The sequence below is a fragment of the Neomonachus schauinslandi genome, chromosome 7, assembly GCF_002201575.2.
Source record: "Neomonachus schauinslandi chromosome 7, ASM220157v2, whole genome shotgun sequence".
NCBI classification, from domain to species: domain Eukaryota; kingdom Metazoa; phylum Chordata; class Mammalia; order Carnivora; family Phocidae; genus Neomonachus; species Neomonachus schauinslandi.
Window position 1 is genome coordinate 29,049,185 of NC_058409.1, and position 25,548 is coordinate 29,074,732.

Sequence of the window (25,548 nt, forward strand, 5' to 3'; positions counted from 1 at the left end):
CTAGTTTTTCTTTTTTTTTAAAGATTTTATTTCTAAGTAATCTCTACACCCACCGTGGGCTCAGAACTCACAACCCCGAGGATCAAGAGTCGCAAGCTCTCCAACTGAGCTAGCCAGGTGCTCCTTAGTTTTACTACTGTGACTCACTCCCAGAAAGACTGGCCATTTCTGGGGTGCAGATAAAAACATGTTGTTTACCTACAAACTTGGGAGAGCAGACTCAAGCCAATAAGACTACCCACACATCTCTATGCCACTGGGGTAATTATTTTGTTTCAGGGACTCTAAAGGCTAGTCTGGCAAAAAGCATAGCTCAAAGTTACTTTGATATCTTCTGGAAGACACCGTTCAACACGTTTTTCTTTCAGTCTTTTCAGAATAAGTTCAAGTGTTGCTTCCTTAGATGGCTTCTTCTCCTTCTGAATGACCCTGGATTCATCTTCATTTTCTTCATCTTCATGGTCTAGAGAAGAGCCAAAGCTTTTTGGAAGAGTGTTACTACGTGGGCGTGTCTGAGGTACAAATTCTCCATCAGAGCTTTTGTGTTTTGCATCTACATTTCAGAACCAAGAGGACAGACAGATCAGTAATAATGATTTTGCTAAAGATGCAAAAGAGTAATAAGCAAGATATATAACAAGAAAGTAAACATTAACAGCACACAGGCTGAGATATTTCAAGGTCATATGAAATACTGAAATTCTATATAAGGCAAGCTATACCATTCATTCTTTCAATGATAATTCATAGAAAGCCTTACCATAAAGTAAGATTCTCTGGTAAGCGTTAGTAAACAAAGAAACATGGTCCCTGTTCTCATGGAGCATATATTCAAGGAAGTAAAAACAAAAACCAAGTAACCAGATTCATAAAATAATTTCAAAAAATGCTAAGTGCTATAAAGAAGAGAACACAGGATGGTGTCACAGTGCTAAAAAGAATGTACTTTAGGAAAGAGCAACAATATTTAATGGACTGAAGAAGGACTTTTTGAGAAGGGGACATCCTAGGTAAACATGGAAGAAACAGCAGCTAATGGAGCTTAGAAGATTTAGGGGAAGAGCATTCCTCCCCAGTTAAAGCAAGAGCCAGGCATGGCATGTTTAAGGAACAGAGAATGAGAGTGGAATGTGATAAAATGGGCTAAGGGCACAGTAGGCAAGGAAATGAGGCAGCTAAGGATCTATATAATCTCAGATCTACACGATCACTACTTCTCTCCATTGTAAGGCATTTATTCTAACTTAAAAGGGAAGCTCACTGAGGGCTTTAAAGATAGTTAACAGAGTTTTTAAAAAGATAATTCTGGCTGCTATGCAGAGAAAGAACTTTGAGACAATAATAGCGCAAGAAAATTGGAAAATCAGTTAAGAGACTAATGCTTGTCAATTTAATACACCCATCAGTAACACATTCAAGGTAATGATTTTCACAGATGGTTGGAAACTGGCATTAAATAAGTAAATGCTTAATAGAATTATAGGGGAAAATTCTAAGAGTAAGGAAACTTACTTTAACCACAGGGATGTAAACTCAATGACAACAGGGACAGTCTTATCCACCAATATAGGCTCAGATGTCTACAAGTACTCGGTACTTAATGATAGTAAAAATTTTGTTGAATAAATTCAAATGAACATACCAAAATGTGATGCTCCAGATTATAAGCCCATAGTTGGCACAGATAATTTTTTAAGTATTAACAATTACTAAAAAGCATGCTGATTAAACACCCATAAAGTAAATATAACTTAGCAGCTGCTATACTGGGCCAATACCCAGTAACACAGACCTAGTTTTTATTTAAAGAAGACTTATAATTTTTAGTCTCTGTAGTATAAACAGTTTATTATGATAGTCTTAAATACCCATCAAAAATTCTTAATGAAATACCTACCAAAAACCAAAACTGCTTAATATTTGAACTGTTTTTCAGATAAACTTTTTAATATCACCTATGAATATATAATCTAGGGCACTTTTGAAAAGAATATTACTAATAGAAACACCAGAGGGACATATGGAAGAATACAGTACTACAACTTTGACCATAACTAATAAAAGGACAAAAGGAAATTTTTATTTTTGCCAAACAGCATCTCAGATTTAAAATTATCAAAAACTATAACCGTAATTCTCATAGAATATAATAATTCTATTAATTAATGTCATAGAATTATTAATTCATACAATTCTCATGTAATGAGAATACTATAATAATGAGAATTAAAAGTACTGTTTAAAGCAAACATATTATAAAAATGATATATTTTCTACCTTTAATTTGCTTCCGCAGTTTGGTAAGCTCTGTCATCCATTTTAATACCTTTGGATTGGCTGCAATATCACTGTAGGAGGGCTAAAAAATTAAGGAACACTGAAACCTCTGTGGTAAGCCATAATTGTTAACTGATGCTCAAATAATACTTTACAGTCCCCACAGCAGAAATTTCACTCAATCCTTATTTCATCTTATCTTATTTGAAGTAGATAGAAGGGGATGTCAAGTAAAGCTCTCTCAGAGCAAAATCTAGCAAATGACGAAAGCCAGATTTGAATACAGGTCTTCTGACTCAAAGTATAGGATTCTTTCCACTTCACATGTTCTAATTATTAAATATCTTTCACCCTCCCTACCACCTCCTCCCTCCTGTCGCCACTTGCTATTTGTGGTTTTTGAGGAAGCAGAATAGCATTAATTTGATTTGTCAATGTTAAGTATTTCCTTTAAAAATTATACAAGCTTTTTTTTGCCAATTGAAATATAAAGATGCACTGGTAAGAATACTGGCCTGGAAATGAGGCAGCTATGGATCTATACAATCTCAGATCTACATGATCACTATTTCTCTGTACACCTCAACTTCATTATCTAAGAAAAGAGATGGACTAATGCTCTCCAAAGAACCTCCTCCCAATTCCAGTAGATCTGCCAAACCCTGGACAATGCTACAAACTTACCTTGCTATTTCTTTCCCTTTCAAACTGTTCCTCAAATTGTCTAATTTTTTTCTGAAGTTTCTTGACCAACTGATATGGTGTTCTGTCTTCTCTTTTCTCATCTTTTGAACTGAAGGATGATCTTCGAATCCTGAATTAAAACAAGAGTGTTAGTTAAAATTTCAAGTTATTACAGATGGTAGCTAGACCTATCATGGGGTTCATTTCAATGTACAAAACTATCAAATTACTATGATGTACACCTGAAACCAATAGAATTTTTTTAAATTTTATTTTTAAGTTATCTCTATACCCATAGTGGGGCTTGAACACTAAAGTCAGGTAGTGTAAAACAAACAAACAAACAAAAAACACCAAAAAAAACCTTACACTATAGTTTTAGAGACCACACCAGTAGCTAACACAAGTGCTGTTGAAAACAATGTATAAACCACTCAAAAGTTGTTTGGACGAAGGCAGAAAAGAAACAAAGATGCCTAGCAGCTAGGCATCTTTGAACTAGAGTTCATTAGAACCTAGAGTTCATTTTGTGTTCAAACTGCAAAGGAAAGGTTTTGACATTCAGAATCAATTTAAAGTCTTGACAATAAAAACATTAGGGATTGGTGAGTTCCACTTGCTGCTTCCCTTCCAAAGTTCTGTATTTCAGTCATAGGTGAAAAAATGAGTATGTACACTATGAGGAAATGTCTATTAGAAAGCAAACCTCTATACGTCAATGAACTCAGAATTTACGAGCCCCCTCCAAAAAATTACAAAAAACGTTTTTCATGATACAGGGGGAAAGCTTTGAACTCTTAAGTCTGGAGGATTAAATCTTTCAAAGGATCTGGTGACATAATAAGAATCGCCTCTCATAAGTATATAAAAATAATGTACCTAGTAAAAGAAAGTGCCTTAGATGAGGAATCCAATGTTTCTGGATCATGTAGGAAACGCTGGCTTTGCCCAAAATCTAAACTACGATGTGATAATACCGGAGGACAGTCCTCTTCCAGGGGGTGATGATTCATTCTTCCAGCTTGAGGAGAGAGCTGAGCTTCTCCAGACTCAGAGTCTTCCTGCCAAGACTTAAAAGCAGGAAACGGCTCTATAAAACAAACACAAAGAATAGTACCATGGGTCTCTTGGTTCCACATGGAAAAAAAAGTCACACAATTATCAGCTGTATTTTCTTTAAATCATATCATTATATAGTGGTTCATATAATATTTGTTATATACTTAAAAAAAAAAAAGGATATATAGGATCTTCATAAAGCCTACTACAGTTTCTAATTTTCTACGCTTTTTTTTTTAGCTCAGAGTTTTAGGTATAAAGAGTTATACCTTAAATTTCTGAACCCAGTCACAAAGCAAGGAAGGACACTGTCAAGCTCTTTAAAGTTACATTAGATATTAAGTTTCAAGTGCTGTTTTACAAACAGTAAACAGAAACAGTCCTCAATAGCTGCCAGGTGAATAAGCTATCACTCACTGTCAAGTGACTATCTTAAAAGTGGAAGGAAGCTATTCCCCATGCTATTCACAACACTCACCAAATGGAGCTCTCTGACTCCAAAAGAATTCTTAACATTTCCAAATGAGCAGCTGACTCACCTGACAGCACCTGGCCTCTAACGTTAAGTTGTGGTTGTTATTTTCTATTACAAGATTTCTATGTTTAATACATATCTTAGTAATTAAACACTTAACAGTATTATCAAGACAAAATTTAACAGCACGAGACCTTAAGCATATTTATCTTACTGGAGTTATCCTGTATGTTCTCAAATGAACCCACGTCGATATATTTGATGTCTGTGCCCATGTAAGGTTTGATTACATACAGAACACATACAGATAAACATACAATCCACAAATATACTCCAAATACAAAAATACAAGTATCACTGGAATCCAGAAGAGGGGAAAAACTTTTCCATCTATACACTAACTTTATTTATAACTACAATTTAAAACTTTGATATATGACTATTAACAATAGCAAAAGTGAGTTTTTAAGTATTTCTGGATGCAAAGATGGCCTGACAGTGTCAAAAATTAGACTGATGTTTTCTTTTTCTTCACACAATAGCTAAGGATTACTACTTTAGTAATTTAGTTTAACTTTACATATTAGCAATTTAAAGCATTACATAATTTTTCCAGGGTAATAAGAACATAATTTAGTTAGTTTTTAAAGCCCAGATCAATCTGATAACTAAAAATTGAGTACAAAGCGTGCAATCCCACAATAAACCCAGCAATAAAGTGATTTTCAAAGCAACCCTTGTACCTGCTTCCCAGCAAATAACTGGTAATAAACATTTTGTGAGAAATCACCTGTTTTAAGAGGGAAGTAACAAAAACAATTATTTCTGGGTATCATTTTTAACCCAGAACAGTTTTCCTAATATATGGGGACAGCAGGAGAAGGGCTTATAAAAAGGCAACAAAGTGAACCATCAAAAGGCAAAAAAAACTAAACTATGGTGAACCATACTTACCCTCCCCATCTCTCTGCAGATGCATTGTTTTGAAATCAATGAGGGGAAAAGTGATAGGGCATGACGCTAATAAAATGGAAAAAATGGCAAAAAATACTAAAGTGAACACACAGCACAGTCAGAACAAACCATACACATAACTAACACAAAGCCAAAGATACCAAAAACATTTCCCTAAAACCAGTTAGGCATTCTGCTCAAAAACTTTATTCAAAGAAATTACTACTAACCAAACTTTAAAAACAAACACAACATACATTTCCATTTCAGCAAGCAAGGCAAAAAAATCAAAGTAGTGCTGTTTTATTAAAACTCAAACATAAAACTGAAGAAATGGAAACTCTTAACCAAGTACTGTTTGAAGCTTTTCAATTTAATTGATTTGACAGAAAATTATCTCCTTAGTTTGCTCTTTGGAAAGACCCTACTTGTATTTCATTCAAGAGTTTTAGCAGGAGAAAGTCTAAAGGAAAGATACTGCCCACTTGTATTAAAAGCCAAAACCTTTTGACAGGCTGCTACAAATTCATACTGCTAGTGGACACGTGCTACCTGCTTGCCAACTGCATTCTGCTGACTATCCTTTGAGCAATACAAAACACAAAACCCACATACTAAGGAAAAGGGAGGTGGGCTTCTATTTGGAGTGACCCCACTTCTCTTTTAAGAGGCACATCAAACAAGGTAGGTCTCTGATTCCAAGGTATCTAGGGTCTAAAGTAATTTGGCCTCTTAAGGAACCCTGACTTTCATTAGAACATCCTAATTCCTAGATATAGAAAATCAATCTTTGTATTGGTGGCAAAGTTGGAAGGAACAACATAGTCGCTAACAGCCACTCTTCCAAGCACATGCAGGGTTCATGGCTGAGAAGTTCACTCAAATGTCTACTACCACTGGCTCTCTGAAAGTCACTAACCCCGACTCCTGTAAAAGCCAGCAGGTGGTCTATGTGGATCTGTCACAGCTGTTGAGCCAGGTTTATAACAGGTGAGCTGAGGCACTGAAAATCAGAGGTCTAGAATTACTTTCTTTGCGTACTACAAGCTGTAAGGGGAGGATTCTGACAGGGAAACAGTGAGCTGAGCTCGGCATCAAATTCGCTTTAGGGAGGCATCCAGAAAGCGAAGCTGAACACAGAAAGTTCTATCTCCTCAGACAATGGAAAACAAGTGCTCTTCTATGCTTCAAACTTAAGATCAGAGTGCCCAGGCCAAAGATTATGAAGAGCTATTAATCTGCGTCCTCCAAAACGGAGAAGCATCAGCCCTCTGTCAGAATCCCAGCCTCAACGTTCAGAGACCCCTCTCCTACTTCGGCTGGCTCCATGGTTGCTCTGTTGACCACCACTTCTTTTCAGTGACTATGTCAGGATAAATAAATGAAAGGGACGGTTGATCTTTACTGCCACCAGGATACTAACATATCCCCTAATTCTGGGGAGCATCTTCATAAATTCCAAACATCCTAAATAACCCAGAACAAAGCAAAATAAAGACAACGTCCTGATTTAGTCGAAGTTAAGACACATAATATGCCACTAGGCATGCCAAACATCTGGAACAAAAAAAAAAAAAGGAAGGGGGGTGGAGAGACAGCAATAAAGATTGGCACAGACAATGACCTGGTTGGGGCTTAAAAAAAAAATTGGCTATACCTTAAAAAATAAATAAATAAAAACTCCAACTGTGATCAAGTGAGTAGACCTGAGGTGGCAAAAGGAGCCTGTGGAATTAGCACTGCAGTTCTTGGTACGACCACTGTATGTCGTCAGCTAACTTGCCAAAGGTGAGATAACCAAGGGAACTTCATCCAAGTGAACAAATAAGTAACTTGGAAGAATCCCGAGTTGTCTCAATGTCTCTTTACCTAGGAAGGTGTATGATACAGGACTCCTAAATTCAAATTTGTTGCTGGCTTCCACTCCTCCACCCCCAACATTTGGAAGTTTATAAATATACAATAAACTTGAAAAAATTTTACAGTGAACATCGATACACCAATCATCTAGATTCAACCATTAATATTTTACTATACTTGCTTTTTAATATTTCTCCATCCCATTAACCATCTTATTTTTTTCATGGATTTCAAAGTAAACTGCAGGTAATGATATACTTCCCTATAAACACTTCAGCATGCAAGTCATTCACTGGAGTTCAGTATTTATTTAGGTTTTGCATCTTTTGATTAAAAAAAGAAAAACTTATACAATGAAATACAACTCTTAAGTACACATTTACTGAGTTCTGACATATATATATATATATGTATACACACACACACACACACACACAGGTGGCTTGCTTTTTACATTTAAACTTCTTCTCCTTTGTAAAAACTGTTAGGACTCTGTTCCCATGCTTATATAATCTAATACACAGATGTGGGGATATGGTACAGTATTTGCTTAGAAATGCCTTCAAAGATCATTTTGGGGGGGAAAAAAAAAGGTTTCCTGATGATCATTAAGGAAACATAGTTACATATAAGCCCTCTGTTTAAAGTGGTGAGATCTCCAAGCCCTAACGTGAGATTTTCAAAGACTGGGAACTAGCACCTGGTTTAACAATGAACAAAAGCCTATCCTGGGGGATTTTATTTTTTCAATCAGTTCTAACTTCATCTTCAAAGCTAATGGATCAGATTAGAACTTCAAGTTCATATGCAATAGTTGCCCTACAATCTCATTGGTGCATCTGAGTAACAACATTCACTCACTCCTCTCACATGAGAGAGAGAACAGAAAGTCAAAATGAGTAAGATTGTCCAGAAAAGAGCAGTAGTCTCATTATTGCTTTAGGTAATTTCAGTTACAAATAACAGTATCAGGAAAATAACGTGTGGCTAAAATTACCTTCCCATTTATCACCATCAGAAACGTTCTTCAGATCTAAATGTGGAATTTGGGTTCCACATGCTGCTTCCCCTTGAACACCAACACTTTGACCTCCTGGCACTTCTGACTCAGTGTTGGCATTCAAATCACATATCTTGCTACTAGAATCCTGTATTTTGAAATAAAGAATACATTTCACAACCACAAAGCTTTTCTCACTCAGCTTAAAAACAAGCAGCGTATATCCTTGTATGGTCTCCATTAGTGTACTACTGTGCCTCTATACTCCTGTCCCACTCCCACCATCCAAACTATTTTCAAGCACACATCTGCAGTTTTATAGTATGTACTACTAGAAGACAAAGTTTGGATCCCAAATTCAGGAAAATGTTTTTATAACCAAGTTACTTGTAACCAAAAGTGACAAATTAAGTCGCTGCTTAACTGTAAAATATCTGGTAAGAGAATCTGTATTTACATCTCCTTTAAACCTATTCAACCCAAGCGTTAAAGGCCAGGTATAATAATTGGTAGGTTAAACCTAGTCAAATTTGTTAAGAACCACAAGAAAAAAATCTTACCAGAATCAAGTGTGACAATGTATCACTGTCAAATGACAAATATTCTTTCCTAAAAATACAAGTACAGTTATTAGTCTTTTAGGAGTAAGTAGGTTACTATCATTGTACAATTCTTACCTAGATTCCTCTCTTCCCCAAATAGTTAGCATTTATAATATGAGAGAAGAAAATGACAACTGGACATATGCCCATTCTTTGGAGCCCTATATCTGAAAATCACACACTACTGAAAAGATCCACAGAATTACTTCAGATTTAGAAAAATTAAGTAACATTCTCCACCCTCCCACACAACCACCCCCCCCAAAAGAAAAACATTTTAAAAGTAAAATTAAAATCCACAATAAATAGAAACCAAAAGGGTTGAATGTATAATGGAAAAGATTTTGTAAAGTAAATATTACTTTTAACCAAATAGCTTTATTATCCCCCACTCTGGGACTTCTTTTTTCTTTTAAAGAAGATTTTTTTTTAAAGTACAGTGATGGTCCTATATATATGTATTTTCTTATGGTCCTGTATTTTAAATCTGATTGTGTTCTATCACAATCAGAACAAGATTACTACTTCTAAACCTCTTCTTGCTCAAAACATAATGGTAACATGTAAAAAAAAGAAATGTTTAAAAATTTCAATTCACCTCTTATAGCCCCCATAAAAATGAACCCCTATTTAGAACAAATACTAGAGCAAGCTGTCACAAATGATCTCTCCCTATTTGACCAGTCAACAGAGCATCTGGTATTACAGTAGGTTAGCAATATACCTACTGTGGGAAATTTCTTCTCCCCAAAGATATGGTGGCAATTTACAATGGTACACACAGATGCTGCTTGTACCCTGCCTTAACAGTGTGTACCCAGAAGACAGGTGTTGATCTAACTATGGCAAGTCGTCTCCTCATATGCATAATTACCTTATTCTTGCTGAGCATAAGAAATGAACTAAATTCCCTGGCAAGCTCAAAGGCCTTCCCTTGCTTAGAGTGGGAACAAATGGTGGAATGAGCTACATTCTACCTTGAGACTACAAAAGACCCAATCATCTAAATTTGAGAAACATGAGTGTTAAGCATGCAAAATGTAATCCATCTAACCAAGAAACTCTTTGGATCTAAAAACAAGTTTGCTAACCTATACACAAGTTGAAGAGGAAAGAGCTTTTCCAAAAAGATTGAGTCCTCACTAAATGGATCCTTATTGTTCTACCAAATCCAGATGTCATCATTCTGGGGATGCCTGTTTATCTTATATCTTCAGCCCATAGCTCCAATACTCCCTGGGCTGGAAGAGGATCATTCCTGCCTCCTGAAAGGAAGCACAAGGAACTGCTGTAAGCAGGAAATCTGTGGACCTTCAGAGTATGGAGACACTCCAGAGACATGGCTCCAAAGAATTTACTTACCCTCAGAGAACAGGATTCCTACTCACAATTAAGAGAGACAATGGCATTAACACAAGTTTACCCTTGCCAACAAGCTATCACCAAATCAGTAATGTTTGAGAATCCTCAGTATTTAAATCTAGTCTGCATTCATTACAAATCTGTTTTCTGAATATCAAATCATCTTTCCTAGGCAAGTTGTAATATGCACTGCTTGGCAAGGTCTCAAAGAATCAGAAAAAGGGTAACAGGACCCAAAACCTATTCAGTGACTTAAAACATTCTAGAAAGCTTCTGATCAAAAGGACTGTATCTATCGAGTATCTATGGTGACTATATATGGCTGAAATACTCATTGCCTCAGTATCTCCCTCCCATTTTTGCTGGCCAAGGATGTAAACAAGCACAACCTGCGTAAGACTATGCTGGGATACACCAAGGAGAAGCTGGAAAGGAACAAAAATATCCTGTACAAATGTGGTAAAGCAAATATGCTATAATCTTTCAGTTAGTAACCCACAGTTCTAAGACTATGAATTAACTCAATGAAAGGTATATTCAGAATATCAATAAATTCCCAATTGTTCTACAAATCAACTGAAAGTTTGGAGTGTCTCCAAGAAGGCTCTGTTCTTCCTTCAGAATGTTTTCCAAGTTATAACTAATGTCTGTCTGAACCTGTAGCCCCTCTGAATATTTATAAGTATGTTTTATGCTTACCATTAAAACAAGAAGTTGGTATTTTAGATTATCAAAAACGTATGTTATAACAGATAAATTCAGCTAAAAATTCTCACCCCCAAATCTGTCAAGGGCTCCAATTCTCAAAATGATTAATGAGTAATGAGAGAAAATGCTTACCCCTCCAGACAGCCATCTTCACCATCACCGCGGTCACCGCATGGCTCTAACAGTACACCTACAGACTGACAACAAACAACACCACCGCTGTATCAACGGAACTCCCAACACTCATGTACTACAGGAAGTCTCCAACCTGAACTACGGTATGAGACTACAAGTTAGTCAAATGCCCCCTTTTTAGTTCTTCATAACAGTCTATAGGTGTTGGCACCTCTTTTTAAAGACAGCCATTTATCTTCCTCAAAACCTGAGGCATGTGCGTGTGTATGAAATGCAGACCCTGCATTCTCACTACACTATTAGGTAAGAGGTACTACTCTTACTATCACATTCCTTTTCCGTCCTTAGAATTCTTTCCTCCAAAAAGGACAGCCATGTGGTCCCACCTGACAAATCCTCCTCCTCTTTCTTCTCAGCCACAAACAGGTTAAGTTGGTAACTTCCTAGCAGGTAACAGAGGAATCATTTGGTTCACCAGATCCCTTTATTACATACATTCGAAATAATAACTGTAAACCTCAGAAACACATATGAACACTCCCCCTATTTTCTAATGAGTTTAGTGACACCATCCCATCCCTATTCCTTCCCCAAATAGATACTCACTGAGTCTAATACAAATATCCTGTCCATTACTACGAATTAGGTAAACTTCTCCATGTTTCTAATGATCACCTCTGAAATCAACAGACAGCTGGATTCTTAAGAAACTACCACTTGTCCAGTTTTAATATGAAAGACAGTTCATAATTATCTGGAAAAAGCTATTCAATTACTTCTTCCTTTTCCAACTATATATCTCTGTGAGGCTGAATTGTCTTCACGCACTTCAAACAAAAGAACCTACAGCAATAGGGTGTCTGGGTGGCTCAGTCATTAAGCGTCTGCCTTCGGCTCAGGTCATGATCCCAGGGTCCTGGGATCGAGCCCCACATCGCGCTCCCTGCTTCTCCCTCTCCCGCTCCCCCTGCTTGTGTTCCTGCTCTTGCGATCTCTCTCTCTAATAAAAAAAATCTTAAAAAAAAAAAAAAAAAAGAACCTATAGGAATAGACTGAATGCAGAAGCAGGTATGAGAATCCAACTTGACTTTTATTAAGTCAGACAAACATTAATGGTATTTGTAAATATATAAGACAATACCATTCCTCGAGTACAAAATGTTTTATATAGTTTTTTATTAAGTTAAAAAAAAACCATATTTACAGTACCTTGAGTGAATTAATAAACATTTTCTAATTTTTCAATTTTAATTTCTAATGTGGTAAATACTGATAGATATACCCATGTAAACAAAACCCTCTGGGATACTCACTATCTTTTAAGAGTATCAAGAGGTCCTGAGACTCAAACTTGAGAACCACTGACATCAGACTTCAGCAACCTTTCTGTCTAGACTTTGCATTCTTAAATATGGGCCCATGAAATAATCATTACTAGACCCAATATTTAAAATAAGCCTTGGTGTTTTATTCAAAGAACCAGGTTCAAGTCCCAGCTCTACCTTTGCTATCACAAATATGAGAATAACAATCATTTACTTGCCTATCTTACAGTTACTATGAGAGAATCAAAAGAAATAGCTTAGAAGAAAAAATTATAAAGTTCTATTATAAAAGCATACTATTACATCACCAACTCCAACATACTTTTTAAAATTTTATTTATTTATTGGAGAGAGAGAGAGACAGCATGCGAGCCTGAGTGGGGGAGGGAAGGCCAGGGGGAGAGGGAGAAGCAGATGCCCCGCTCAGCAGGGAGCCCAACGCAGGGCTCCATCCCAAGACCCTGAGATCGCGACCTGAGCTGAAGGCAGATGCTTAACTGACTGACCCACCCAGGCGCCCCTAGGCAACATAATTCTTAAAATGAATACTGAAAAGTAGTTTAAAAAAAAAAAAAAAGCAATTGGAGGCAACATAAAAGAAGCAGTAACAGAAGACAAAAGCTGCTACACTGATACACCAGCAGTGAAGGAGATGAAATTCAGAGTAAGGTGCAGAGTTATCTTCTACATTATGCCCCAAGACAAAAAAAAAGAGGTATTAGGGTCAGGTTAAAGTATATCTAGACTTCAATTTAACAGACACAGAAATATACAATACTTTTTTGAGAAACTAAAATATTTTACTTCCTCAGAATTCACTCTATACAAAACATTTATTCCTTTGTACATGGGGAGAAAGAGCTTGTTTTTTCTAAATTATCAGCTGGCAAAACAGCCCATACTCCTCCCCCAAACCATCAAGGTCCTCAAAAGAAAGTCTAAGGTGCTCCGGCCCCCATTAAGGTAAGCTAGAGAGCTCTGGTGGGGGGGGGGTAGCGGCGGTGGCGGCAATACTCGTGGGAGCAGCGGCTGCAGCATAATCATATTGACAATGTTTAGGGGCTGTCAGGGCTAAATGCCAGGAGCTAATTAAAGCCTAATGGGCATTTCCAGTAATTTCTGTGGCCTCCCCCCATTCCTTATCCATTCATTATTGATACTTCCACACTGTTTAGTTCTGTATCTCCCCATCTCCACCCACCTAGTTTTCCTCAAGCATGCTAGTTACTTCTTTTAAATAAGCTAAATATCCCCACTCCATTCCACATTTCATTTGCTTTGTAAACTCTTACTAAACAGTTTATTAAGTAAGAAAATTTCTTCCATTGATCAATGGGTAAGTAAGTCTCTACCGCAAAGGAAACCATCAACAAAATGAAAAGGCAACCTACCAAATGGGAAAATATTGGCAAACAATGTATCTGACAGGGGTGCTTGAGTGGCTCAGTCGGTTAAGCATCCAACTCTTGAATTCAGCTCAGGTCACGATCTCAGGATCATGAGATTGAGCCCCACGTCAGACTCTGCCTGGGCATGGAGCCTGCTTGCGATTCTCTCTCCCCGTCTCCCTCTGCCCCGCCCCCAGATCGAGTACATGCACTCATGCTCTCTCAAAAAACAAAACAAAACAAAAAAACAAAAAACCCACCATATATCTGACAATGAGTTAATACCCAAAATGTGTAAAAGAAAAAGACCTCGTACAACTCAATAGGAAAAAACAATCAGATTTAAAAATGGGCAGAGGGGAAAAAAAAATGGGCAGAAGACCTGAATAGACATTTGCCCGACATATACAGATCATCAAAGGTACATGAAAAGGTGCTCAACATCACTAATCATCACAGAAATGCAAATCAAAACCACAATGAGATAGCACCTCACACCTGTCAGAAAGGCTATTATCAAAAAGACTAGAAATAACAAGTGCCGGCGAACATGTAGAGAAAGGGAATCATAGTACACTGTTGGTAGGAATGTAAACTGATCCGGCCAGTATGGAAAGCAGTATGGAGTTTCCTCAAAAAATTAAAACTAGAACATGTAATTATCAGCAATTCCACTTCTGGATATTCATCCAAAGGAAACAAAAACACTACTTCAAAAAGATAACGGCATGGCCAGGTTCACTGCAGCATTATTTTCAATAACCAAAACATGATAACAACCTAAGTGTCCATCAATGGATGAATGGATAAAGAAAATGTAGTGCATATATTTATACAATGGAGTATTATTTTGCCATAAAAGAGAAGGAAATTCTGCCACTGGTCACAACATGGATGGACCACGAGCACATTATGCTAAGTGAATTAAGTCAGACAGAGACAGACAAATGTCACATGATCTCACATGTGACCTCTAAATAAACAAAACAAAAACAACCTCATAGATACAGAGAACAGATTGGTTGTTGCCAGAGATAGGGACTTGGGAGTGGGCAAAATGGGTCAAATTACTCAAAAGGTACAAACTTCCAATTACAAAACAAGTAAGACATAGAAATATAATGTATAGCTTAGTAACTACATTTAATAATACTGTATTGTAGGGGCGCCTGGGTGGCTCAGTGGTTAAGCGTCTGCCTTTGGCTCAGGTCATGATCCCAGGGTCCTGGGATAGAGCCCCGCATCGGGCTCCCTGCTCCATGGGAAGCCTGCTTCTCCCTCTCCCAGTCCCCCTGCTTGTGTTCCCTCTCTCGATGTGTCTGTCAAATAATTTTTAAAAATTAATAATAATACTGTATTGTATATATGAACATTACTGAGAGGAGATCTTACAAATCTCAACACAAGAAAAAAAGCTTTTTAACTGTGTGGTGATGGATGTTAACTACCTATTGTGCTCATTTCACAATATATACACACATTAAATCATTATGTTGTACACTTGAAACTAATATAATGTTGGGGTGCGTGGGTGGCTCAATTGGTTGAGCATCTGTCTTCAGCTTGGGTCATGATCCCAGAGTCCTGGGATCAAGCCCCGCATCAGGCTCCCTGCTCCATGATTTTCATCCTGATACTGATTTTCAGTTTTAACCCCTCAAAAATAGTCCAAATTACCCTACCAACGGGGAGCCTGCTTCTCCCTCTCCCTCTGCCTGCCACTCCCCCTGCTTGTGCATGTGCGCTCTCTTGCTCTCTCTCTCTGTCAGATAAATAACTAGAAACTGGGCGTCTGGGTGGCTCAGTTGGTTAAGTGACTGCCTTCGGCTCAGGTCATGATCCTGGAGTCCCAGGATCAAGTCCCGCATCAGGCTCCCTGCTCAGCAGGGAGTCTGCCTCTCCCTCTGACCCTCCCCCCTCTCATGTGCTCTCTCTCTCTCATCCTGTCTCAAATAAATAAATAAAATAAAAAACAAAAACAAAAACAAAAAACTAGAAACTAATACAATGTTATATGACAATTATTTCTCAATTTTTAAAAATAAAAAGAGAAAGAAGAGAGAGATTGGGATTTAAAAACAACCAAACATGTTATTGAGTGGTTGTTTCCTGGGAGAGGTTTTATATATTTTTTTAACTGTTAAGAAAAAATAAAAAACCTGGGGCACGTGGGTGACTCAGTCAGTTAAGCGTCAGACTCGGTTTTGGCTCAGATCTTCATCTCAGGTTGTGATATAGAGCCCCACACCAGGCTTCCAGGCCAGCACAGTCTGCTTAAGACTCACTCTCCCTCTCCCCCTGCCCCGCCCACACTGGGAACGCTCATGTGCACCCACCCACTCTTTCACAAATAAATAAATAAATCTTTAAAAAACAACAACAACAAAAGAACAAAACCTAGTAAAATCTCATAATAGCACAAGTCAAACGGACAATCATCTATCGCTTCTTCTTGGCTGTCTGCTAGAGCTTCCCAAATACTTCTGGCCTCCACTTCTGAAAAAAGATTACATTCCACTAATTGCTCAGTGTTTGGAAGATATAAATAACTGTAAGTCTGTTAGGTACCAACAATAAAAGCTTGTGAATCTTGAAATGAATTGATTTTATGATAAGTTTACTAATAATAAGTATTTTGATGTGAGCTCTGATCAGGCTACTGATTTTCAGTTTTAACCCCTCAAAAATAGTCCAAATTACCCTACCAACTATTGTACCTATTTAAAAATGTATAGATCTAGGGTGCCTGGATGGTGCAGTCAGTTAAGCAAGTTGGTTAAGCAACCAAGATGTCCTTCATTAGACGAATGGATAAATAAATTGTGGTACACTGAAACAAGGGAATATGATTCAGTACTAAAAAGAAATGAGCTATCAAACCATGAAGAAAACACGAAGGAACCTTAAATGCATTATTATTAAGTAAAAGAAGCCAATATGAAAAGACTACATACTACACAATTCCAACTATATGATATTCTTTTTTTTTTTTTAAGATTTTTATTTATTTATTTGACAGAGAGAGAGAGACAGCAAGAGAGGGAACACAAGCAAGGGGAGTGGGAGAGGGAGAAGCAGACTCCCCGCTGAGCAGGGAGCCCGATGCGGGGCTCAATCCCAGGACCCTGGGATCATGATCTGAGCTGAAGGCAGACGCTTAACGACTGAGCCACCCAGGCGCCCCCAACTATATGATATTCTGGAAAAGGCAAAACTATGCAGACAATAAAAAGATCAGTGGTTGCAAGGGTGGTGGGAGAAATGAACAGAGCACAGAGGATTTTTAGGACAGTTTAAAAACCAGAGTACGATATTATAATGAATACATGTCATTATACATTTGTTCAAACCACTGAAATATACAACATCAAGAATAAACTTTAGGGCGCCTGGGTGGCTCAGGTGGTTAAGCGACTGCCTTCGGCTCAGGTCATGATCCTGGAGTCCTGGGATCGAGTCCCACATCGGGCTCCCTGCTCAGCAGGGAGTCTGCTTCTCCCTCTGGCCCTCCTCCCTCTCATGCTTTCTGTCTCTCATTCTCTCTCTCGCAAATAAATAAAAAATCTTAAAAAAAAAAAAATTTTAAAAAAATAAAAAATAAAAAAGAATAAACTTTAAGATAAACTAGACTTTGAGTGATTATGATGTGTCAGTGCAGGTTCATTCCTGGTAAAATATGTACCGTTCAGGTGAGTGATGGTGCTAATGGGGGAGGCTGTGCATGTGTTAGGGCAGGGAACATATGGGAAATCACTGTACCGCCCTGTCAATTTTGTTGTAAACTTAAGCTGCTCTAAAAAATAAAGTTTTTGGAAAAAAAATAATTCTTGCATTCTTTACAAAGTAATTCATACACCAATTTCATTCAACACATTTACTTAGGGGGCACCTGGCTGGCTCAGTCGGTAGAGCACAACTCTCACATTGGGTATGGAGTCTACTGATAGGGGAGGGAAGGGGAGGAGAGGAAAACAGAGAGGAAGAGAAGAGAGAGGAAGAGACAAGACGAGACAGGAAGAACAAGAATAAATTTACTTAGATGCCCACACTAAGTGTCAGATGTTATTCATTTGTTTGGTCACATATTCCACAAATACTTAATGAATACCTATGTGTTTTAGATAATGGGGATGCAATAATGAACAAAACATAAAAATTTCAACATTCATGAAGGTTGAGGATTTACAGTCTAAAGGTGGGAGAAAGACAATAACAATAAACTAATAATTTAAAAGATATGTGCAACAGTGATAACACTATCAAGGACAAGGGGAAGAAGGACAGGAACTTCAGGGACTAGATAGGAGTGGGTCAATGGGAAGACCTGCTAATACTAAAACGGAGTGATGAGGAGATTTGGCCATACTGAAAAGGTCAAAGTGAGGAAACATCTGCAGGATCAGAGGAAGAAGCAAACCAGGGGACACCTGGGAAAACAGCAATCCCGACAGAACCTTAATACTGAGATGTCTGTTAGTGTTTCTGTAGTGCCTACTCCCATATTTTTATACCCAGATGGCACTGGAAGGTTCTAAGAAGAGAACTGACATTATACAATTTTCCTTTTAAAAGGATCACTCTGGCTGCTGTGCTGAGAATAGACCACAGGGAGGCAAAGTATCAGGTAGGAGCCTATATTAATCTATTAATCTAGGTGAAATAATGTTGGGTTTGCACCTACATGGTGGCAGAAAAAAGGTAAAAAGTGGTCAGATTCCAGATAAACTTTGAAGGTACAGCAAACAGGACTCTGTAAAAGACTGGATGTGCAGTGAAAAGAAACCAAGGATGACCCAAGGCTTTTGGCTTATGCATATGGAAGGAGAAATTGTCCTTATTGAGATTTTAAAGACAAAAAGAAGATCAGATATGTGGATAAGATTATAAGTTCAGTTTGGTGCCTGTAAAGTTCAAAATGCTTTTAAGATTTTCAAGTGTAAATGTTAAGTAAAACAACTCGATATAAGGAATTAAGTTCAAGAGAAAGAGCTCACCTAGAGATACAATTTTGGAATCTTTAGCATGTAGATAGTATTTTAAAATCATTAGTCTAAATGAGATTACCAAGGGAGTGAATGAAAATAAGCAATCTGAGAACTGGGTACTGAGCCACTCCAAATTTCAAAGGTTCAGAACATGAAAATCAATCAACAAAGAAACAGAGCAGCCAGTCAAGTAGAAAAAAACCCAGAGGAGTGAGAGATCCTGAAAGCCAAGAAAAAAACCATATCAAGGTGGTGGGAGTAATTAATTGAATCAAATTGTACTCATAGATCAAGTAAAATGTGCAACAGACATCATTGGTAACTTGCAAAAGCAATTTCAGAGGAATGATGGCGCAAAAGGTTACCTGAAAGGGGTTCAAGAGAGAGTGGGAAGAGAAGAATTAAAAGAGACAACACATTCAAGTTATTTTATTACGGGGGAAGCAAAAAATAGGGGTTTAACTACAGTGGGGTGAAGAGTCAAGAGAGAGTTATTTCCTAAATGTGGGAAAATAACATTTTACACTGATGGAAATGATCCAGTAGACAGGCAGAAAAGGGCAAGGAGACAACTACAGAAGCAATTAATGATGAAGAGATGAAAAGGGATTAATCTAATATACCAGTAGAAGTAAAAGCATTAATATACAAGTAATAAACAAATGCAGTGAAAATAGCGGAACAGCTTAACTTCTGTGAAATGTTTCCTAGCTTATAAAAATAACTGTATACTTCCACTTCCTTGGATATTATAATAATCCTCTAACGTAAGCATTACTCCCCACCTAAGGAAAAGCAAAGAGCAGATAAGAAAAGTTAGGTAAGGGACGCCTGGGTGGCTCAGTCGGTTAAGCGTCTGCCTTCGGCTCGGGTCATGATCCCAGGGTACTGGGATCGAGTCCCGCATCTGGCTCCCTGCTCCGCGGGGAGCCTGCTTCTCCCTCTCCCTCTGTCTCTGTCTCTCTCTCTGTCTCTCATGAATAAATAAATAAAATCTTAAAAAAAAAAAAAAAAAAGAAAAGTTAGGTAAGGTGGCCAAAGTCACAGTTCTATTAAGAGGCAAAGCCAGAATACAAATCTCAGTCAACAGATCCTGAATTCTTTATTATATCTTTATCTTAGAGTTTATGGTTTAGTATGAAAACATGTTGAAGAAAACTTCCTTATCCATTAAGAATCTTATTTTAAAAAGTGTTATCAAAACTGAACTTTGAAACATGTCTTAGAAGGATACTGCTTTGTATATTTATTGACATTTTAAAAACGTTACCACTGATAATTAAGACACTGAAAACAATTTAGTGACTTCTAAAGGGATGTTCATGGGGGCGCCTGGGTGGCTCAGTCGTTAAGCGTCTGCCTTCGGCTCAGGTCATGATCCCAGGGTCCTGGGATCGAGTCCCACATCGGGCTCCTTGCTCTGCGGCCTGCTTCTCCCTCTCCCACTCCCCCTGCTTGTGTTCCCTCTCTCCCTGTCTCTCTCTCTGTCGAATAAATAAATAAAATCTTTAAAAATAATAATAATAAAGTGATGTTCATGGATTTTCTCTGTGAAAAGATCCCACGTTCTTCAGAAAAAAACTGGGAAATAGGAAAAAAGCTTTTAAAAAGAACAAAATTCAACCATAATACCACCAACCACCTCAGCTAATATCGTCATTTGTTTCCTTCCAGGCAAATATTCTTAAATATTTTATATCTAATTCCCTACCCAATGATGGTTCTTGATCTTTACTGATAGGGTGTTATGTTCTGGGAATTTATAATCAAGACAAGTATGTGTCAGCCTCTGGTATCAAAGGAACACATAAAGCAATCAGCGCTGTACGTCTAGCATACCTAACACAAAGATTTTTTTAGTCTTTGCATTTCTTACCTGGTTATTTTCTTCATCCTCAAATACAAAATCTTGCTGCATAACTTCATTGTCTAAATTAGTGCTAGCCACAGGTTCTGAACAGTCTCTGCTACTTTCACTGGCATTAATAATATCATCAGCAATATCAACCCTAGTAATGAAGATTAAAAAATCAGATCAGGCCAAATGTTGAGTATGTAATGCCTTTAAAATAAATAAATATCAATAATGATCTGAAACTTTCACTTGTTAAGGAAAATGTGTCCTTTTCATAAAACTTCACACTTTCTTTATTTTGCCAAATTAGATTATTAAACACACTAAGTTTATTTTTGTCTCTCCAGGGAATGTCATAAGAAAACCACCTTGTTTGTTACTCCCTTTGAAAATTTTCAAAAGCAAATGAATGGCTGAAAGAATAATTTGTGTGTCAAAATAATTTCCCTTACAAATGCATACTCTCAATTATAATGATCTGTTCCAATTAAAATACAAGTCTAGCACTAGATACGATAATGTCCAACACCTTATCAAGCATGATAGGAATAGCTTCCTACTGCAGATTTTTCATGTTACATAATTTAGAATATGCAAAATACTGCAGCAGGCTTTTGTTTACAAATACAATACCACCATCAATGACAGAACATGAATTACTTCCCCAGAGATAAAAATAAGAAGATTGTCTGAGCATGGGCATGGGTTTCAGGATCTCTACCTAAGCTAAAGACAAACACCAAGGAATCTACTTATATTAATTATAGCCTTTGAAAGAGTTCTCCACGATTTCCAACTTCTAGTTACTGTTTTGTTTCAGATACTGCTTTTTTCCTTCATATTCAGCCCAAACAGTCCCTAGATCAATCCAGTTTTATCAGTTCTAGTCATGCCTTCAAAGCACGACAAATCAGGGCCACAGAGCTGCACTGGCTGGTCATGCCATCTATTCAGACACATAGCACACCTGCAGTTGTACAATATGGTATTCCAAAAATAAACATTGCAACCACTGGTTTTCAGATCCATTAATTTTTTCAGTTTCAGGTCATATTCAATAGCTATTGTAGTGTACTACACATACTTGGCCTTTTAAAAATCTAATTCTTCAAAAAAAAGAAAAGAAAAGAAGAAACACTTTACCCAATTATCTTTTTTTTTTAAACCTCCTATGAACCCTCCAAATTTGGGTACATCTTTCTCATCTGTCCTCCAAATAAAATCTGGTAAATGAAAACTATGAAATCATTATATTATGGTCTCAAAGAAAGGCACCTATATATCCCTCAAGTGCAGGGCTGAGGAAACAGGAAAGGAGATGAGGCATTTCTTCCATTTAAAGGTAATCAGATGAAGAGTGGAATAAAATCCCAAATCACATAGCACAAAGAGGTACTTTTAACTGATACAAAATTCAACTAGTAACAGCTAAACTATTTTTTTAAAGTATGTAGGGAGGGCAGCAGGGTAGTAGCTGATGACAGGGGATAAAATTTAAATAGCAAAGGATGATTCTGCTCACCGTTGCACTCAATGACTATATACAACATGAGTGATGCCAATCTGCTATCCCTGCACCTAGCTGTCTAGATCACTTCATGTCTCTCATGGTGTGACCATTTGTTGCACATAGTATGGGTCTAATTTTTTTTTAACATTATTGTTTCATACAACATACTGAGGTAAGCACACTACTTCATCTGATGTTCAGGGAGGAAAATCTGGCAGTGCTGGACTTAATGTCTACTATCATAATGGAAGATTTCAAGTATATGCAACTTACAAAGTCACTTTACACACACACTTTCAGAAATCCCCGAGATCCCATTAGTTAAGTAAAGTATGGTTTTTGAAAGATAAATTAAAACAATTTTATAACTCTAAAAAATAATAGTGAAATGTTATAAAAGTTTCTTACTGGTTATTAGATCCTTCCCCATCACAATTAAAACTTTCTGCTTCATTATTACACACCAGACTTTGCTGTTGTAAATTCTTAAGATCATGATCTATGCTGCTCTGCAGATCAAAAAGGTGCTGTTCCACAGCTGCTCTAATTGTTCTTTCTAAAATGCTAGAAAACAGAACACATTTTAGTGAGAAGCAGTCACCCTAACTGGGCATGTGGCCACATAAATACAAACATTAAAACGTGACTAGTAAGATAAATTACCAGCGTATTTAAATGAGTAAACTAGAGTATAAAAAGAAACACATAAAAGGAATATATGAAAATGGGTTAAATTTTTAAAAGAAATTATTATACAAATCAATCATAATATCACTATTACTACTGAGGTGGGAAAGATCAGTTGTCCCAGTAATTCATTCCCTGCTCATACATGGAAAAAATATTTAAATAGATTCTTTAAAGCTACATTTATAAGGCAAAATAATCTATCAACACTCAGCTAAATGAAAGAAACTGTAAGGGTCCTGTCCATATTTTTTACATGAAGTCTACTTCTTAAAGAAAACTTAATAAAAAGAGATCTACTGACATTTCTCAATCATTTCAGAAGATCAAAAAAATCATCTGAAGAAAGTTCAATCTTTATTTTATATATTAGGCAATGCATTCCTTCTTTATTTGTTCCTATTGCAGTATATAAAATATTTAGTTTCACTGCCTTATGTACAATCCTTCCTCTAAAGTAAGCACAATACATGATTTTCTTTTTATAAACATTTTTTATTTAATAAATACATGATTTTCATTTCTACAGTTAAGTAATATTTTTAAATTTTAAAAAATGGTCTTCTACAAATACATTACTTACTCTGCAGAGGCTGGTAAGATGCTGATGGGAGATAAATGGGCACTGTAATCAAAGACAGACATTAGCTATAAAACTTTTTTTTTTTTAAAGATTTATTTATTTATTTGACAGAGAGACAGACAGCGAGAGCAGGAACACAAGCAGATGGGAATGGGAGAGGGAGAAGCAGGCCTCCCGCGGAGCAGAGAGCCAGACGCGGGGCTCAATCCCAGGACGCTGGGACCATGACCTGAGCCGAAGGCAGACGCTTAACGACTGAGCCACCCAAGCGCCCAGCTATAAAACTTTTCAATACTAAGTAACTACAAAAAGAGTTGAACTACCTTGACACAATCAGGAAAGCAAGCACCAAGTTTTACATTCATTTCTGGAAGAGTAGGATTCTAATTTTCTAAAGAATTTATTTTTCAGGGGCACCTGGGTGGCTCAGATGGTTAAGCATCTGCCTTCCACTCAGGTCATGATCCCAGGGTCCTGGGATCGAGCCCTGCGTCGGGCTCCCTGCTCAGCAGGGGGTCTGCTTCTCCCTCTCCCTCTGCCTCTCCCTCTGTGCTCGTGCTCACTCTCTCCCAAATAAATAAGTAAAATCTTTTTTAAAAATTATTTTAAAAAATTTATTTTTCACACAAAAAACTAAATATACATACCTGTGTGTGTGTGTGTCCCGACTATTTCATCTGGTGCTCACTTGGAGAAACACTGACCTATATTCCAAGGCTGAAGGGGAAAAAAGTGGACTACTATCCCAACAAAACCACCTCATCTAGGAGGATAATACAAGGCCTCAATGCTCACTCTGTACTCCTTGCCAGAATTCACAGTATATGCTACTACTCAGAGGATATTCTCAAGTTACGAAAAAGGCAAAATCGATACTAAAATCATACTACCTCATTCACTGTACCATTAACAGGCATTCCTTAGCAAATTTTGCACCACAGTATCTACTGATACTTATAAAAATATAGATAACATCTTCATTTTGACCACAGTTAAAAGTTCAACTGAAACCCACAAGGAGATGTGGATACCACTAAAATGTTTAAAATTAAAACAAAGTGCTGGTAAGGATGTGAAGCAACTAGAACTTTCCTATATTGTTGCTGGAAATTTAAAATGTCCCAACCACTATGGAAACCAGTTTGGCACTTCCTTATACAACTTACCAAATGAGCCAGCAATTGTACTCCTGGGTATTTACTCAAGAGAAGTGAAAGCATAATTCCTTTAGAAGACTAGCACAAGGGGCGCCTGGGTGGCTCAGTTGGTTAAGCAACTGCCTTCGGCTCAGGTCATGATCCTGGAGTCCCGGGATCAAGTCCCGCATCAGGCTCCCTGCTCGGCGGGGAGTCGGCTTCTCCCTCTGACCCCCCCCATCTCATGCTCTCTCTCAAATAAATAAAATCTTTAAAAAAAAAAAAAAGACGAATAGCACAAGCATAGAGGCTTTATTCACAACAGCCAAACAAAGGTATCAAACCAAACAGGTGAAAGCAGACACAAGGTGTGGGACATCCCTACAATGGAATATGCTCAGTATTTTTTTTAAATAAAAGGTACAAACACGGGAGCCTGGGTGGCTCAGGTGGTTAAGCGCTGCCTTCGGCTCAGGTCTTGGTCCTGGGATCATGCCCCACATCAGGTTCCCTGCTAGACTGAGAGCCTGCTTCTCCCTCTCCCTCTGCTGCTCTCCCTGCTTGTGCTCTCTCTCCCTCTCTCTGTCAAATAAAGAAAATCTTAAAAAAAAAAAAAATTAATTTTTTAAAATGAATAAATGAATGGTATAAACATCTGAAATATACAACAACATGAATCTCAACATTATGTCAAGCAATGATGCCAGACACAAAAGAGTACCCACTGTAGGAGATTCCATTTACATGACTTTCTAAAACAGGCTAAACTTATCTATACAATGACAGAAAGCACATGAATGGCGGTCTGGGGCCCGAATGTTGGGTGATGGAAAGTCTGTCTTGACTGTGGTGGTTCTTAACAGGTATATATGTGTACATGTGCATTTATAAAATGAGTGCATGTTACTGCGTAAAAGTTGTAACCTCAAAGTTGATTTTTAAAGGAAAAAAATCACTAACAGG

The 25,548-nt window shown here is 37.4% G+C and overlaps 1 protein-coding gene across 1 annotated transcript in view; it reads right to left on the minus strand.

Annotated features, from left to right (window-relative positions):
• FAM13B (family with sequence similarity 13 member B) overlaps nucleotides 1–25,548 on the minus strand; it is a 63,339-nt gene that overhangs the window by 9,742 nt on the left and 28,049 nt on the right. The window contains exons 7-17 of the mRNA XM_044916656.1: nucleotides 23,450–23,491; nucleotides 22,588–22,743; nucleotides 20,691–20,823; nucleotides 11,114–11,178; nucleotides 8,870–8,918; nucleotides 8,307–8,457; nucleotides 5,450–5,515; nucleotides 3,841–4,051; nucleotides 2,962–3,091; nucleotides 2,278–2,359; nucleotides 324–553 (exon numbers count right to left, since the gene is read on the minus strand). Of these exons, the coding sequence (XP_044772591.1) occupies nucleotides 324–553; nucleotides 2,278–2,359; nucleotides 2,962–3,091; nucleotides 3,841–4,051; nucleotides 5,450–5,515; nucleotides 8,307–8,457; nucleotides 8,870–8,918; nucleotides 11,114–11,178; nucleotides 20,691–20,823; nucleotides 22,588–22,743; nucleotides 23,450–23,491 (1,315 nt within the window). The remainder of the gene's footprint in view (nucleotides 1–323; nucleotides 554–2,277; nucleotides 2,360–2,961; nucleotides 3,092–3,840; nucleotides 4,052–5,449; nucleotides 5,516–8,306; nucleotides 8,458–8,869; nucleotides 8,919–11,113; nucleotides 11,179–20,690; nucleotides 20,824–22,587; nucleotides 22,744–23,449; nucleotides 23,492–25,548) is intronic.